General features: G+C 39.2%; 1 protein-coding gene across 3 annotated transcripts; it reads right to left on the reverse strand.

The window, feature by feature from the left end:
* Window positions 1–7173: 7173 nt before the first annotated feature.
* On the reverse strand, window positions 7174–12345 carry nasp (nuclear autoantigenic sperm protein (histone-binding)). Of its 3 annotated transcripts, XM_079349993.1 has the most exons (15): window positions 12158–12345; window positions 11737–11781; window positions 11538–11651; window positions 11195–11275; window positions 10840–10946; window positions 10249–10590; window positions 9972–10027; window positions 9826–9896; window positions 9606–9679; window positions 9153–9341; window positions 8902–9065; window positions 8700–8792; window positions 8512–8586; window positions 7930–8061; window positions 7174–7365 (listed from the first exon to the last, which is right to left on the reverse strand). In XM_079349993.1, the coding sequence occupies exons 1-15, from the start codon at window positions 12193–12195 to the stop codon at window positions 7327–7329; spliced, it is 1620 nt and encodes a 539-aa protein (XP_079206119.1). In that variant the 5' UTR covers window positions 12196–12345; the 3' UTR covers window positions 7174–7326. The 3 variants fall into 3 exon arrangements, with proteins under 3 accessions (XP_079206119.1, XP_079206121.1, XP_079206120.1); XM_079349995.1 differs by lacking the exon at window positions 10249–10590; XM_079349994.1 differs by lacking the exon at window positions 7930–8061 and having other exon boundaries at window positions 12158–12344.
* Between the last annotated feature and the right edge of the window lie 579 nt (window positions 12346–12924).

Genomic DNA, 12924 nt, shown 5'->3' on the forward strand with positions numbered 1-12924 from the left:
GCAAAACCAACAAAGTCACTGAGAGCAGATGATAAAACATCAACCAGAGTGACAGACAGTGCCGCTCTGCAGGGACTCACAGACGAGGTAAAGCTGACCTAACTCGACTTAATCTTTCCTGCACTTTAATAAAATAATTATTTACTTAAGATTCACAGGATAATTAAAGAACCTAACAGGGGTATTTTGTGTGCATTTTAATTGTCATTCTGCCAGCACTGCAGGCATCTCACGGTCTTTGATTAAAAATTCATGTTTGAATATCATTATGTCAGTCAAGACACATTTCAAAAGGAGAATAAGTAGGGTATTATATAGAGATAAAAATATCCATTCAAGAATGTTAAGCTAAGTCTTAAAAAAGATATGCTTTACATTTAAAATGAGATATAGAGTTTTTTTCCTGGGATTCAGCTTCACATTTTAATGATGTCCATTGAAGACAATCAGCCAAAAAGGTCAAAAAACACCACAGACACCGAGGGCTGCCGCAAGAGTCTGTCTCTTACAGCCTTTTGCTTTTCAATCTTACTCTTAAATGGTACTTAGCGGGTTATGTCATGTGCTAAAAGTGCTCAGGTTCATCTTGTAGAAGCTGTTAAATAATGCAATAAGTCATCAGCCAGCTTTGTCAGAATGAGTCACTCTAAGCAAAAAAAAAAGTGGTTCAAGATTCATGAGGACATTTTTTATGATGCTGGGTCTTTGGGGTGACGGGATCATTTCTGCTCAGGAGTGGAAATTGTTCAGAAAGAGCCAATACTTTGCACAACATTTAAATAATAAACTTTTGGCAAGTGGGGGTCAGCTGGGTCACAATGAGGGAGATCGGGGAAATTATACATGCTCACAACCGGCAGGAACAATAAACCATCCAATCACTGCGTAACAATCTTGAACTAAGATTCCTGTTTTCTCAAATTTAAACAAAATACTAATGTCCAAACGTGTTTTATGTGCATCTTTGTCAGAGCTGGTCCATCAGGTAAGTGTCCTTTCTGAACATCACAACACCTGTAACAACTCACTGAACATCTGTGAATTATAATGTAATATTAGTAAACGTACTATATAGTATTAGTAAAATGGCCACACAGGGACTATAGTGGAAGGTTGTATTTACTGAAGTTGGAGAGAAGTCTACAAAAATGAAGTGTCCTGCTGTTTTTCAGGGTATCATTAAACTCTTTTCAAAAAGGAGACTTAATTTATGATGTACTTGTTAAGGTGCATGTCTTAAAAAAAAACGTGCCGTAACTGAGTGCCACAAACATGAGAGGGGAGTCATATAGTATTGAGTGAGACAGACTGTTTTTTCTTTTTGATTATTTTGCAGAAGAAAGCTATACAAAAACAATGGCTTATTCCGAAGGTACAAAACTCATTACATAGTATGTCACTACAGTGTTTAGGCCTATGTACTTTCCACCTACAGTTCTTCAGCATTCACCACTAACTTTACTGCTCGAGTATGTGCCCAACAAGGAGTTTTTATTCAGACTGTTTGTGAGGCTAAATTATTTTGGCTCATGTAACATTGAGAAAGGAATTACTGCTTCTGTGCTGCTCCATCCTGCCTTCAGGATGAATAATTAGTGAAATATGTTTTATTTCCCAGCTGCTGGATGACTCAGAGCGTCAATTATGTATTTCATCATGCCTGGGTGGTTCCTCGTCGCAAACATTTGTAGTGGAATAAATCTAATTTTCCACTAAAGGTTGTATCACAGCCGGGAAACTTTCCATAGTTTGATCTAATTTAACTGATCTACTATGTTTGTGTTTTGTCCTCAGTTTGAGGGATGTCTTCGTATCTGCCAGTCAGCAAGATTCACACAAGAACATTAAGAATCATCACTATGACAGCTATGAGCTCATTTCTTGTGCTCATGCTCTACTCGAGTTATTTACCCACATACTTTAAGAGTTGGGGTTTTTTTTTTTTCAACATAACCAATTGTCTGGTTGCCACTTAGACAATATTGTTTACATGTGGATTAATTTCACTGAGGTGCCTGGTTACAGAAGGTCTCAGTGCTGTAAGGCCCTGCAGTGTGCACACATGAAGTCAGGTGGGTCAGATCCAGCAATTGTGTCAAAAATAACAGACCTGCAGGCAGATGCCCAAAGCCTGGAGAAAAACCAACCAGCTGCAGCCATCAACAGAAAAGACAGAAAATATGTTGTGCTTGTCGCTGCACTATCTATAAGCACAGCTGTGCTCAGTGGAGCCTTTGTAAAGTTTTCTCAGCTTGTTTTTCTGTTTTCCACTTGAAAAGCTCATTTCCTCTCCCTATAGTCCATGGCAATTATATTCTTCTACAAAATTTATTTTTACGAGATAAGTTCATGATTCATAATTCTTGGTACACACTCGAGTTTTGGGCATAAAAGTGAGGGGCAATTACCTTGTGGTCCATAAGGACATTTTTCTATTTTCTGTGTCCAGAGGTGAAGTCTGGTCCTGGAGCTGCTGGCTGTGCAGAGGGAGAACCAGAGACTGGAAAAGGAGATCCTAGAGAAAAACATCATGAATGTTGAAGACTTTTTTCTTTTTAAAATAGTGTTTAAGAAAACTAGATAACCCTTCCTGTCCACAGCAGTTTCTGTATTGTAAGCTTTAAAACCACAACTTGTCCAGCCTTTTACCAACTACAAAATGATATCCACCATTAAAAATCGGTAAAAAATAAAAACCACTGCTGTCAAGAGGTCTTCTCCGGTCAGCCACACATGACTAAATTGTTAGGCAATCATATGCAATACAAATGCAACCAAGCACATCACAAACCTGCTCCATTTCAACATCACTGCACTGCAATCTGGATGCAGGAACAGTTCCCTGAGGTCAGAAGACTTGGCTGTGTAAAAAGTTTGTTACAAACGAGGCTTTAGCAGTCCTAAACAATGCAGGCCTTTTTTGCTCCAAGGACAAAAAGTAACCTGATCATATGCAGATGCGGGACAATAAACATCTCCTGGTTTTAATTAATTACATCATTAAATGTTTGTGATGAGTTTAAATTCACAATGGCTTGTTGTCATTCTTTTTTGAAAGACAGTATGGTGTTTATTTTGTTAATTATTGCCAAACTTAAAGTTCTGGCATGTCTAATGATCGACAGGTGTCACCACAGCAGCCTGGAATGCAGAATTCAATCTAACAACCGGAGATGGAGAGAAACAAAGCAGTCTAGCTCGTCTAACAAAACATCAACATCTCTTCAGCTTGTGTTAACCACAGACCTTATTTCAGGCGTCTAAACACAAACCCATTCAAAATCCCCATTGACTTTTAGAGGTTAGAACCACAGTGCTAAAATGCTAACTCACTTCCTGGTTTAAGGACTCAAAACTACACCAGTCAATTTGGATTACATAGTGTTGCACAGTAGAGAGCTTTATAGAGATATCAGATATTTTTACAGTCTATGGTCATGACGGGCATGAGACACACACCTGTCACACAGCAGGTCCCGTCAGAATGCTAACTTTAGGGGAAATTTACAAGAAATTTAACTCCGCAACCAGACAAAATGTATTAAAATAAACACATAAATGTGTTATTTGGATATTTTCTTTATGATAGTTTGAAAGATTACATGTTCAGGGACTGAATTAGCCCAAAATTGACCAGTGCATAAAAAAAATGGATGTTTTTGCCTGCCGTGTCTCACTTTAAAAAAGGGGGTAAATCCCTTTTAAAGTCTATTTTTAAATTCGAGCGACTTTTTCTATTTTTACATGAGTACATTTTTAAACTGGTACTTTTACTTGGGTTTAAGTAAATGTGTTTTTTAAGTCACAGTACTTTTACTGAAGTATAATATTTTAGTACTCTTACACCTTTGCTGCCTTATCTTTCCTGGGTATTCACCGGGCCTGTACGCCCTCCTTTGTTCCTTGAAAATGAAAATAATACTTGCAAAAATTGCCAAACAAAGAGACTGAGCTCTAAACAATAGCAGTCTGGGCCCTTCAGCTCTGTGATAAACTGTTGAAACAGCTCTGATCACTCCAGCTCCAAACTACATCTACCTCAGAGGCTCCCGAGCCTCCTCATAAGTAGGAGCTGGAACCAACCATAAGGGTGTGGAAATCAGTTCACTCTCAGGTGAGTATTATCGGTTCTACAAACAACACAAACTATCTGCAATAAAGCTAAAGCCTGTCAAAATTTACTTAACATTTTAGTTAAGTAAATACTGATACTAAAATACTAAAACTGCCTTTTAAATGAAATTTTTAATCTCAACAATCTAAACATCCGTCCACTTCTACCAAACATGGCACCTTCCACTTGACACACCCCCATTAATTATATGAACCCAAGGCTGGGTTCAGCTCTGTTTGACACTTCCTGGTTGAGAGAGAATAGTGCACTCAAGTCTGTGGAGCAACAGGTGACTGGCAATACATATTTGATGTGCAACAATAAATCAAATATTTTGATGTACAATAGTCAATGTGTATTGTGTATCAAAGTACAACCTGAGTCCCTAAAAGCTCAACATGTAAACTAGTCTAATATAGGTGTTCTGTCCTGTTTAAACGTTGCAATTACCATGTGCATTTGTAATGTGATTAACCTTTTGTCATTCTGTTAGCATGTAGCTGCAGCATTTCTTAGAAGTATGAGCATGTACTTAAGTGACAATGTGTAGCGTGAGCATTAGCCTGGGTGTTTTGTGTCATACATATGTTTTATGTAATGCAACTGAGGTAGCATAGCATGTAGCATTACATTAGGATGTAGCATAGCATTAGCGACAACTACGTATTATTTTTTATATATTTGCAGTATGTCAGCATTTACCATTTAGTTAATAATTTGTATTTCTTTTAGGGATGGGACTTTAACCAATTGATTACAATTAATTAATTACAAGAAAATTTAATCACAGTTTTCCTCATAAACAGCGCAGAACTGTTTGTCATTGCTCTGCACTCGCTCTGCGCTAGCTCTGCCACAAGTACAAACAAGAAGCATTTGCAGCCTAAACTCGACCAAATGACTGGCCTCAGGACAAAAATTAGTAATTCAACGTCTGATAAACATAGAAATTCACTCGCTAAATTGGTTGCTCTGGATTGTAGACCACTATTAGTGGTAGAAGATAAGGGGTTAGAAAATGTGCTAGCAAAGTTTGATCCAACTTTCCAACTGCTGTGCAGAAAAACTCATTTCAAACAAGATCCAACAGCTTTATGAAAGTGAGAAGCAAGTAAAATTGCATGCATTTTATTCATTCATCCACTAAAATCTATTTAGATTGAAAAGTGTTGCTTTTTAGGGCAAATATTGTGATGCACTTAAAATGCTATTAATTAATTAGAAAGCCCTGAGTTAATTAGTTAAATTTTTTAAATCAAGTTCCACCGCTAATATTTTTTACATCAACCTTTTTTTATGATAGCCAGTAATCTGTGCATTTTCTTTTGTTTTGTAGTTTTCACGCCTTATTCAATCTGGTGAATAAATCAAAGAACTATGTATTATATGCATAATTCATTGCTCCAAGCTTAGGCTGTCTTTATCTCTTCAAGTCTTAATGTTTATACTGTACATATTTAAGAACATTGTTAAAGCCCAGATAGATAGATAGATAGATAGATAGATAGATAGACAGTCCTCTCACCGTTTGGCTGTATTCTTTTTAATCTAAATACAGCTAAAAGTCTAATTTGTAGTTTTAAAATCCGATGCATGTTGATGAAACAAGTGTTGTTGGTTTGTAGCACATGTCCTCCATATTGAGTTTCTTCTTCTGAAACTGCAATTCAAATGATCCTCCAAAGATTCTCCATTCAGGAGTTGATGGCTTTGGGTATTTTATTAAAGAAAAATAAGCAGTAGCATATTTTTAGAACCAAAAAACAAACAACCTAACATACCACACTAGTGATCGCGCTCCAAGTTCTCATGGCATCTTTAAAAAAATACATGTATATGTAATTTAAAACATCAGTATACTGTTCATGGCCTTTGTCAGTTTGCTGAGCATCACAATGCATCGCTAACTACAGTTCTTAACTGTTTTAGATCAAAACAGTATTGTAGTGTTGAAATTTGGCCGTAGATTAACAGCAATTGCTTTCAATGCAACTTTCAAATAAAGCTTATTGTTTTCTTAGTGCAAATACTCGTGATATATTTCTGATATCGTGGTGCAATACCATCACACTATAGCCCACATAACATAACATGCATAGTTTACCTCAACAGTGTCTCTCTCTCTTTATTACTTTGCTTGCTAATTTTGTTTTGTAATGTAGCAGCATAGAATGTAAATATTACGCGCAGCATACACCCACAAGTTGTCATTAACATCACAGTATAAAAAAAACCTCTCCTTTGTCAACCAAATGAAATTGAGTTAAAATTTTTGCACTCTGTCGTGTGACCAGACGATAGCTGCTGAATTCAAAAGCAGAAAAAAGGCGCAAAATAACATGAAGTGCTTGTCAACTGAAAACTGGCTAATTCTATTCAATTGGATTCATTAAAAAAATCTTTTAATTTAAAATTACATAAACATAGATTGCTGTTGGTTATGTTCAACATGATGTTTGTGTGCTGCGCAAATACAGTATAGGATTACAATATGAATACTGGCTGATAATTTATGTTTATTTTTTAATTTTTGTTCCTCCATTAGCCTACTGTGGAACTCCATGTCTTCTTCCCAACCTTTTTGTAACGTTTTAGCCGAGAACTAATGTTGAGAGAAGTTATGAAGACCAGTCTTCCAAACAAAAAATTCACATTGAAAAGCAGAGAGCCATCGGTTGGGTTTAATTGAACACTTCACTGTAAAACATTTTACAGCTGTATAGCACCAGTCCATAAATACCAGTCCTACATCTCAAGAGTACTTTTTTTTTTTTTTTAAATCAACTAGCAATCCAAACCTCAGAAATCCCTCGACACTCGCCAGCTAAATTAGTTAATATGGAACAAGTCATGTAGATTTCTTGATTTTGTCATCTACTATAAGACTGAATATGTGAACTCAAATCCTGTCGTGACTCATATCTGTAAATGTTAGGTGATTTGAGCAGAACACAAAAGGTTTAAACCAGTGTGGACAAATATCCAGTGACTTATCCCCCAGAATCAGCCAAATATCAAGCTCACTGAAACATTAAAGAAACTTGAAAGGCATGACAAAGTTACATCTGCAAATTTTTTATTTTACTACAAGTATACAAAACTTGACAGACAAATCTATGAAAATGGATCTTATTTACAGAAACAAAAGTGTTGTGGAGTGGGGCTGGACAGGCATGCTGTGCTGGTTTCAAAGATCAAAAAGAGGTGAAGAGTCACGCCGAAGACTTCACAGAGGACGACTGGTTGGCAGGCTAAAAAAAAAGCAAAAGAAAAAAAACTTCAGTGAACAGGAAAATATAAAGCAGCTAACATAAAGATGAACCATTCAGATTTCAACATGCCAGTCATCGGCATGGTCCCAGCAGTTTGATTACTACTAGACTAAAAACATTTCTTTTTCTTCACTTTCGTAACTGCAGACTGTCAACATATGGAGAGAGATGACTATCTCAAGCCAAAAATGGTTAACCATTTCATGTAAAAACCTGAGTAACATCACGTTTGAATGTCTGCAGATGAACAGAATGCTTCAGTACAGCCAGTTCAACAAGACAAACGTGCTTCATTTTGTAGCATCTAGACTTTTAACTGAATAGAGATCCCAGACACATTATGTGCATAAACTACAAATGATTTCCCCCAACGTTTCGGCTTCAAGAGTTCTTTTGCATCTGCTGAGAAACACAAATCCCAAAACTGGAAGTCCTCCAGAAACCATATGGAGGCAGTGTAATCTGCTAATCTCTCCGTCCCAACGGCAGAATCTTGGGAGTGCCGTCCTCAAACTAGTCATAAGACATAAACCTATGACTCGCCTCCTGTGATTTTCCCTCCTGGACTCCGTTGCCGTTGCTGGCATTAGAGTCACCGCTGCCATTAACTGTGGCTTCCTGTTTCGCTTGTTTAGCTTCAGTGTCCTTTACTGGGCTCTCCTCCTCAGGTTTCCTCTGTGGAAACATAAAACCATGTCAAAGGGAGGGGAGAAGAGAAGACTGCATAAAATATTGCCATGTACCACAGCATTCCTGCAACCTTTAAAGAAAGCTTTGACATTTACAGAAAGGGGAATTAAAAACCAAACCCATCACTAGTCATGTCAAGGTCGCACAAAATTGTGTATCATGCACATTTATCAGCATAAAGCAATACCACAACACAGCCACCTGCATACCCACAGTAAGGCAACAAAGTCACATGAAAGCCACAACACATGAGCTCAAGATGGATTCATCCTTCCGACCACCAAAGCAGGCAAACAGAGCCTTCATATGAACGGAGCAGTCTGGGACATCCCGACAAGATGAGTCGTCCCAAGTTACACAGTCAAACTGCAAAGACCGCCGACTGCTTCAGCAGAGTGAGAAGAGCTTTATTTTGACAAAATCGTGAAGTCTCACTTTTTTCCTGACGAGGTGGGAGATGTCTGAGGCCGCTTTGGAAGATGAGGCGCTGTCAGATGATTTAACTGGAATCTGAAATAGAAAAACAGTCAGTTTGGTGACTTTCAAAAGAATATTTATTCACGTACAAACATTGAAAAAGGACTCGTGGATTTTTAAGATAAAGGCTCATACAAAGCTCTTACCTTGCTGGCTGTTGCAAATGCAGAAGATGATGATGAGGATGATGAAGCGCCTCCGTTTTCACACATGAATGCTGATGAAGTCGAAGCTCCACCCTGTTAGAAGTTCGACAGTTACCCAGAAGCTGCAGCTGTTAGATCTTCTGACGTGGGATCATCTTTATTAACAGTTTATATACCGATCCTCAGTCTCCTCTTTACTCACCAGTGTCTGCTGAATGGCCTGGGACGCCGAGCTGGCTGTTCTCTGGCTTTCCTTGGCATCGTCGATCTTTTCCCTGATGTCGGGAAGAAGCTGCTTCAGCTCCTCCATCTCCGTCTTCTCTTCAGTCGCCCCATCTGCGTCAGCTATCACCTCCTGCAACATGGCTATCAGGGAGATCAGCATGTAGACTGTTAAGCACAACACATGGCCCTAAACTTTCTAACCAGAGAGCGACAGCTGCGTGGACTTACCCAGGCGTTTCTCGATGACTTTGACGGAGCTGTTGTAATGTTGGATGGCGAGGCTGTACTGATCCATGTAGCACAGTGTGGTGGCGACGTGGTAGTGGGTCTCAGCCAGCAGACGACTGTGAGGCGGCAAGTGCTTCAGCTGCAGGGTGAGGCACTCCTGGAAATCCTCCAACGCCTGGGGGTAATTACCTGGTGGAGGGATCACACAGGACTGATTTTGCCAGACAGTAAAGTCTCATATCAGGCTCTACTTGCACTAAGTAAATAAAAAAAAGATAACTAAATGCTTGAGATTATTTAAATTTGAAAACACCCAACGTTTACATGTCACTTCGACTGCATTTAACCATTCCCCGTTAAAACACTGCATCTTACTCAGATTTAGTTGAAACTTGTAAAGTTCAATGGCGGCCACAGACTTCAGAGCTGGTCATCCAGAGGCAGGAAACTTACCCGACTCTGCACTGACTTCTCCAAGTTTCAGATACGTCTGTGCTGCCATCAGCTGGTCATCTTTGCTTTCCTGTCTGTAAAAGGGGAAACACATCACATTTAAAGTAACAGGCACCTCATTGTGACATAATGAAATCTTAAATTACCCGTTTAAAGTCCCACTCTGAAGTTTCTCACTGGCTGCCATCTTCCATTCTAGTTATTGTCAGTGTTCCCTCACCTTTTATAGATGACTTTGGCGACCTCCAGCATTTCCCACGCCAACTGCAAATTCCCAACTTCGTCCTCTTCCTGAAATGTGGGAAAACGTGTATAAATAAGAGCTTTATAACCATGTCAACGAGACTCGTGTTTAACAGAACTCACCTTTTCTTGTCCGTTAGTGTCTCCATCATCGTCGTCATCATCATCATCGTCGTCGTCTTTTAAAGCAACGAAATCATCAGTAGAATGATTAGAAAGTACACTTTAGAAACTGAAGAAAAGTGTTTTTAAAAAAATAAGTACAGTGCAGTTAACCATCTCCATGCATTTGACTTCACCTTGAACACCCATTAAGTGACCTCTTTTCACCCCCCCAATAAAAAACAAAACACGCGTGCTCCCCGTCCAAACAAAGAGTGCTCAGTATCCAAACATCCACTGCCCTCTGGTTCCTCCTCATCCTGTTCATCCGCTTGCTTTGATTCCCCGGTCGCTGCCGCTGTCTCTTCGTCATTTTGTTTCTCCACACCGTTCACATGAATGACCGGGATCTTCCCAACGCTATCCACTTCAGCTTCCTGGACTGAACTCGGCTCAGGCGAAACTGAAGGATCCTCTGATCCAGTCGCTTCATTTTCATCCGGGGACTTAGCCACACCATTCTCCTTCTTCACCTCAGTCTTAATCTGTCCACCTTCAGACTCAGGCCTCGTTTGAGCAGTCTTTTCCTCCTCTGCCATTGCATCATACACCTGCTGTCGTAGCTCATCCCTAGTTTTTTCTGTATCAAGTGGCATTTCAAAAAGGAGTCTCACTTTATATTACACACACCAGTTGTTTGGGATACCAGGGTCAGGACATTTCCCCAAGGACTTTTTTTAATAAATAACTTTAATACACCAAAACATGTACGGTTTTTATTACGTCTGTCTGCTAAATAAAAACATGCAATTTCCAAATATTACACTTAATAAGAAACAGGTCTGGCATGAAGTTTTTAGGGTTATTTTATAAAGTTAAAAAAACTCACCATCAAGATTGTTGGCACTCTCAATATTCGAGTCTTTAGGCTGCTCCTCTTCTTCTGATTCTTCTGGGACTCCTTCAAGGGCATTCCCAAGGACACTGTTCTCCATCCTAAACACCACGTGAAAGAAAACCATTAGAGTAGCGACCGTAAACAGAAGTACCCCTAAAGTTGGAAAGAGGAGGACAAGGTCTGAAAACTGTCCCCGAGTCTAACGTGAGCGTTTATGTGCTGACCATTAAACCGTGTTCATCTCTGAAAGGTCAATGTAACAACACTGATCTTTTATTATAAACCTCTCTGTAATACATCACTCATTTAAATTTTACAGTAACATTCAATTAAAATGTTTACCAACCTGGCAAGCTCCAGTAAGGACTTCCCACAAAGAAAGAAGGCCTCGCCACACTCGTCTGCAGTGTCGCCGTACTTTCCAGCCCTAACATACAAGACATTGCATCAGACAGGACTCATCAAGTCATATTAATATACACATCAGTCCCTGATATAAAATCTGAAACACATTAAAAAGTTATGTAGCTTCCACTTTTGAGTTTCCAACTTGCACCCAAGACTCATAAATGCTAAGAAAACCAGACCATGAACATGTGAGTGCCAACTACATTTAGCACACTAACATCCATGCTAATCATCAACACGATTTACCACGTCGAGGTGGATGTTTCCTCACAGATACTCACAACATGCCGCAGGCATCCTGAAAGACACTGACTGCAGAAACTACATCTCCCATGACCAGGTGCCTGTTTCCTGTGCCAATCAGTTTCTTTGCCTCCTCCATGACGTCAACAGAGCTGCAAAAAGAAAGAAAGACCACGTGAGGACCAGGACTGGGTCAGTGTTGAATAATAGCAGCAGCTCGATTCCTCGGATGCTCACCTGTCTGCTGCTGCAGCTGATGAAGAGGAGCAGGGCTTCTCCACACTGTGGGAGTCATTAAGAGTTCAACATAAGTTCAAGCAGTGCCAACACAAACTCCCTGACCTCCTGACCCGCAGCAGACACTCTTCCAACATCACATTTAACTCTGACATGATTCGCACAGTTAGCAGCGCTTAATTGTTGTTAGCCAACCAGGAGAGGAGGGTGATAGTGAAGCGTTTAAGGTCAGCAGAGCCTGAAAAGGGTTTGAAGTCTGCATTTGGTTGTTAAGTATGCTTTACCAACAGCGTCCTCTAAACAGTGACTCCCTACGCAAATGAGGTCATTATAATTAAATGTTTAATCTTTCCTTTGCTACATGCTAGCTAGGCTTGTTTTCCCCTCGACGTGCAGGGAAACATCACAAACATCGTCTCACCTCGCAGAGCTCGACGCGGCGGACGTTTCCTCTGGCATGTTTTTTTTTTCTCAGGGTGGAGAGTTAAGATTTAACACGAAGGTGATGTGAAGTAAAGACAGACCTCTTCTTGAGACAGTCTTTTGTTGGCGCGCTTAAATAGAGAAAAGAAGGCTGCTATTTCCGCTTAACTCGGAACGCGGGAGATTGGATTTAAAGGGGCCGCAGCCAAAATGACGAGGCGTTCAATGCCAGTTAGAAAAAAGAAAACATTATAATTTGTAAAAACGAAACGAGAAAATGTAACAATATAAATTAGACTGCATTGAGATATGTTATGAACTCAGGGCTTAATTTGACAATGATAAATAACATCATATAATAAGACAAAGAAATAACCCTGGAACTAAACTGCCACTGTAAATGTACATAATTTAAATTAATTTTATTTTTTTGTTTAAATTAATTTAATTTTAATGATCATCTACACACACTATTATGTACATACTGTAAAAGATAACTACCTAATGTTTACTTCATCATAATTTTGTACTACTCACCACTGCACTATTATTTTATTTAGTCTTGTACATATTAGTCTTTAATTACTTGTTAATATTGTTAGTTAATCGAGACGACGGCTTTATTTAAAATGGAAGCGAGTGTAGGTGAACGCTCTTGATCCGACAACACAATCTCCTGCGATTTAATGTTATAGACCCGGCATTTGTTTGTCCCATAGTTCCTCCTCGACAACATTTTGTCACCTTTGAATACGTCACTTTTAT

This window comes from Symphodus melops (genome assembly GCF_947650265.1).
Source record: "Symphodus melops genome assembly, chromosome: 8".
Taxonomy (NCBI): Eukaryota; Metazoa; Chordata; class Actinopteri; order Labriformes; family Labridae; genus Symphodus; species Symphodus melops.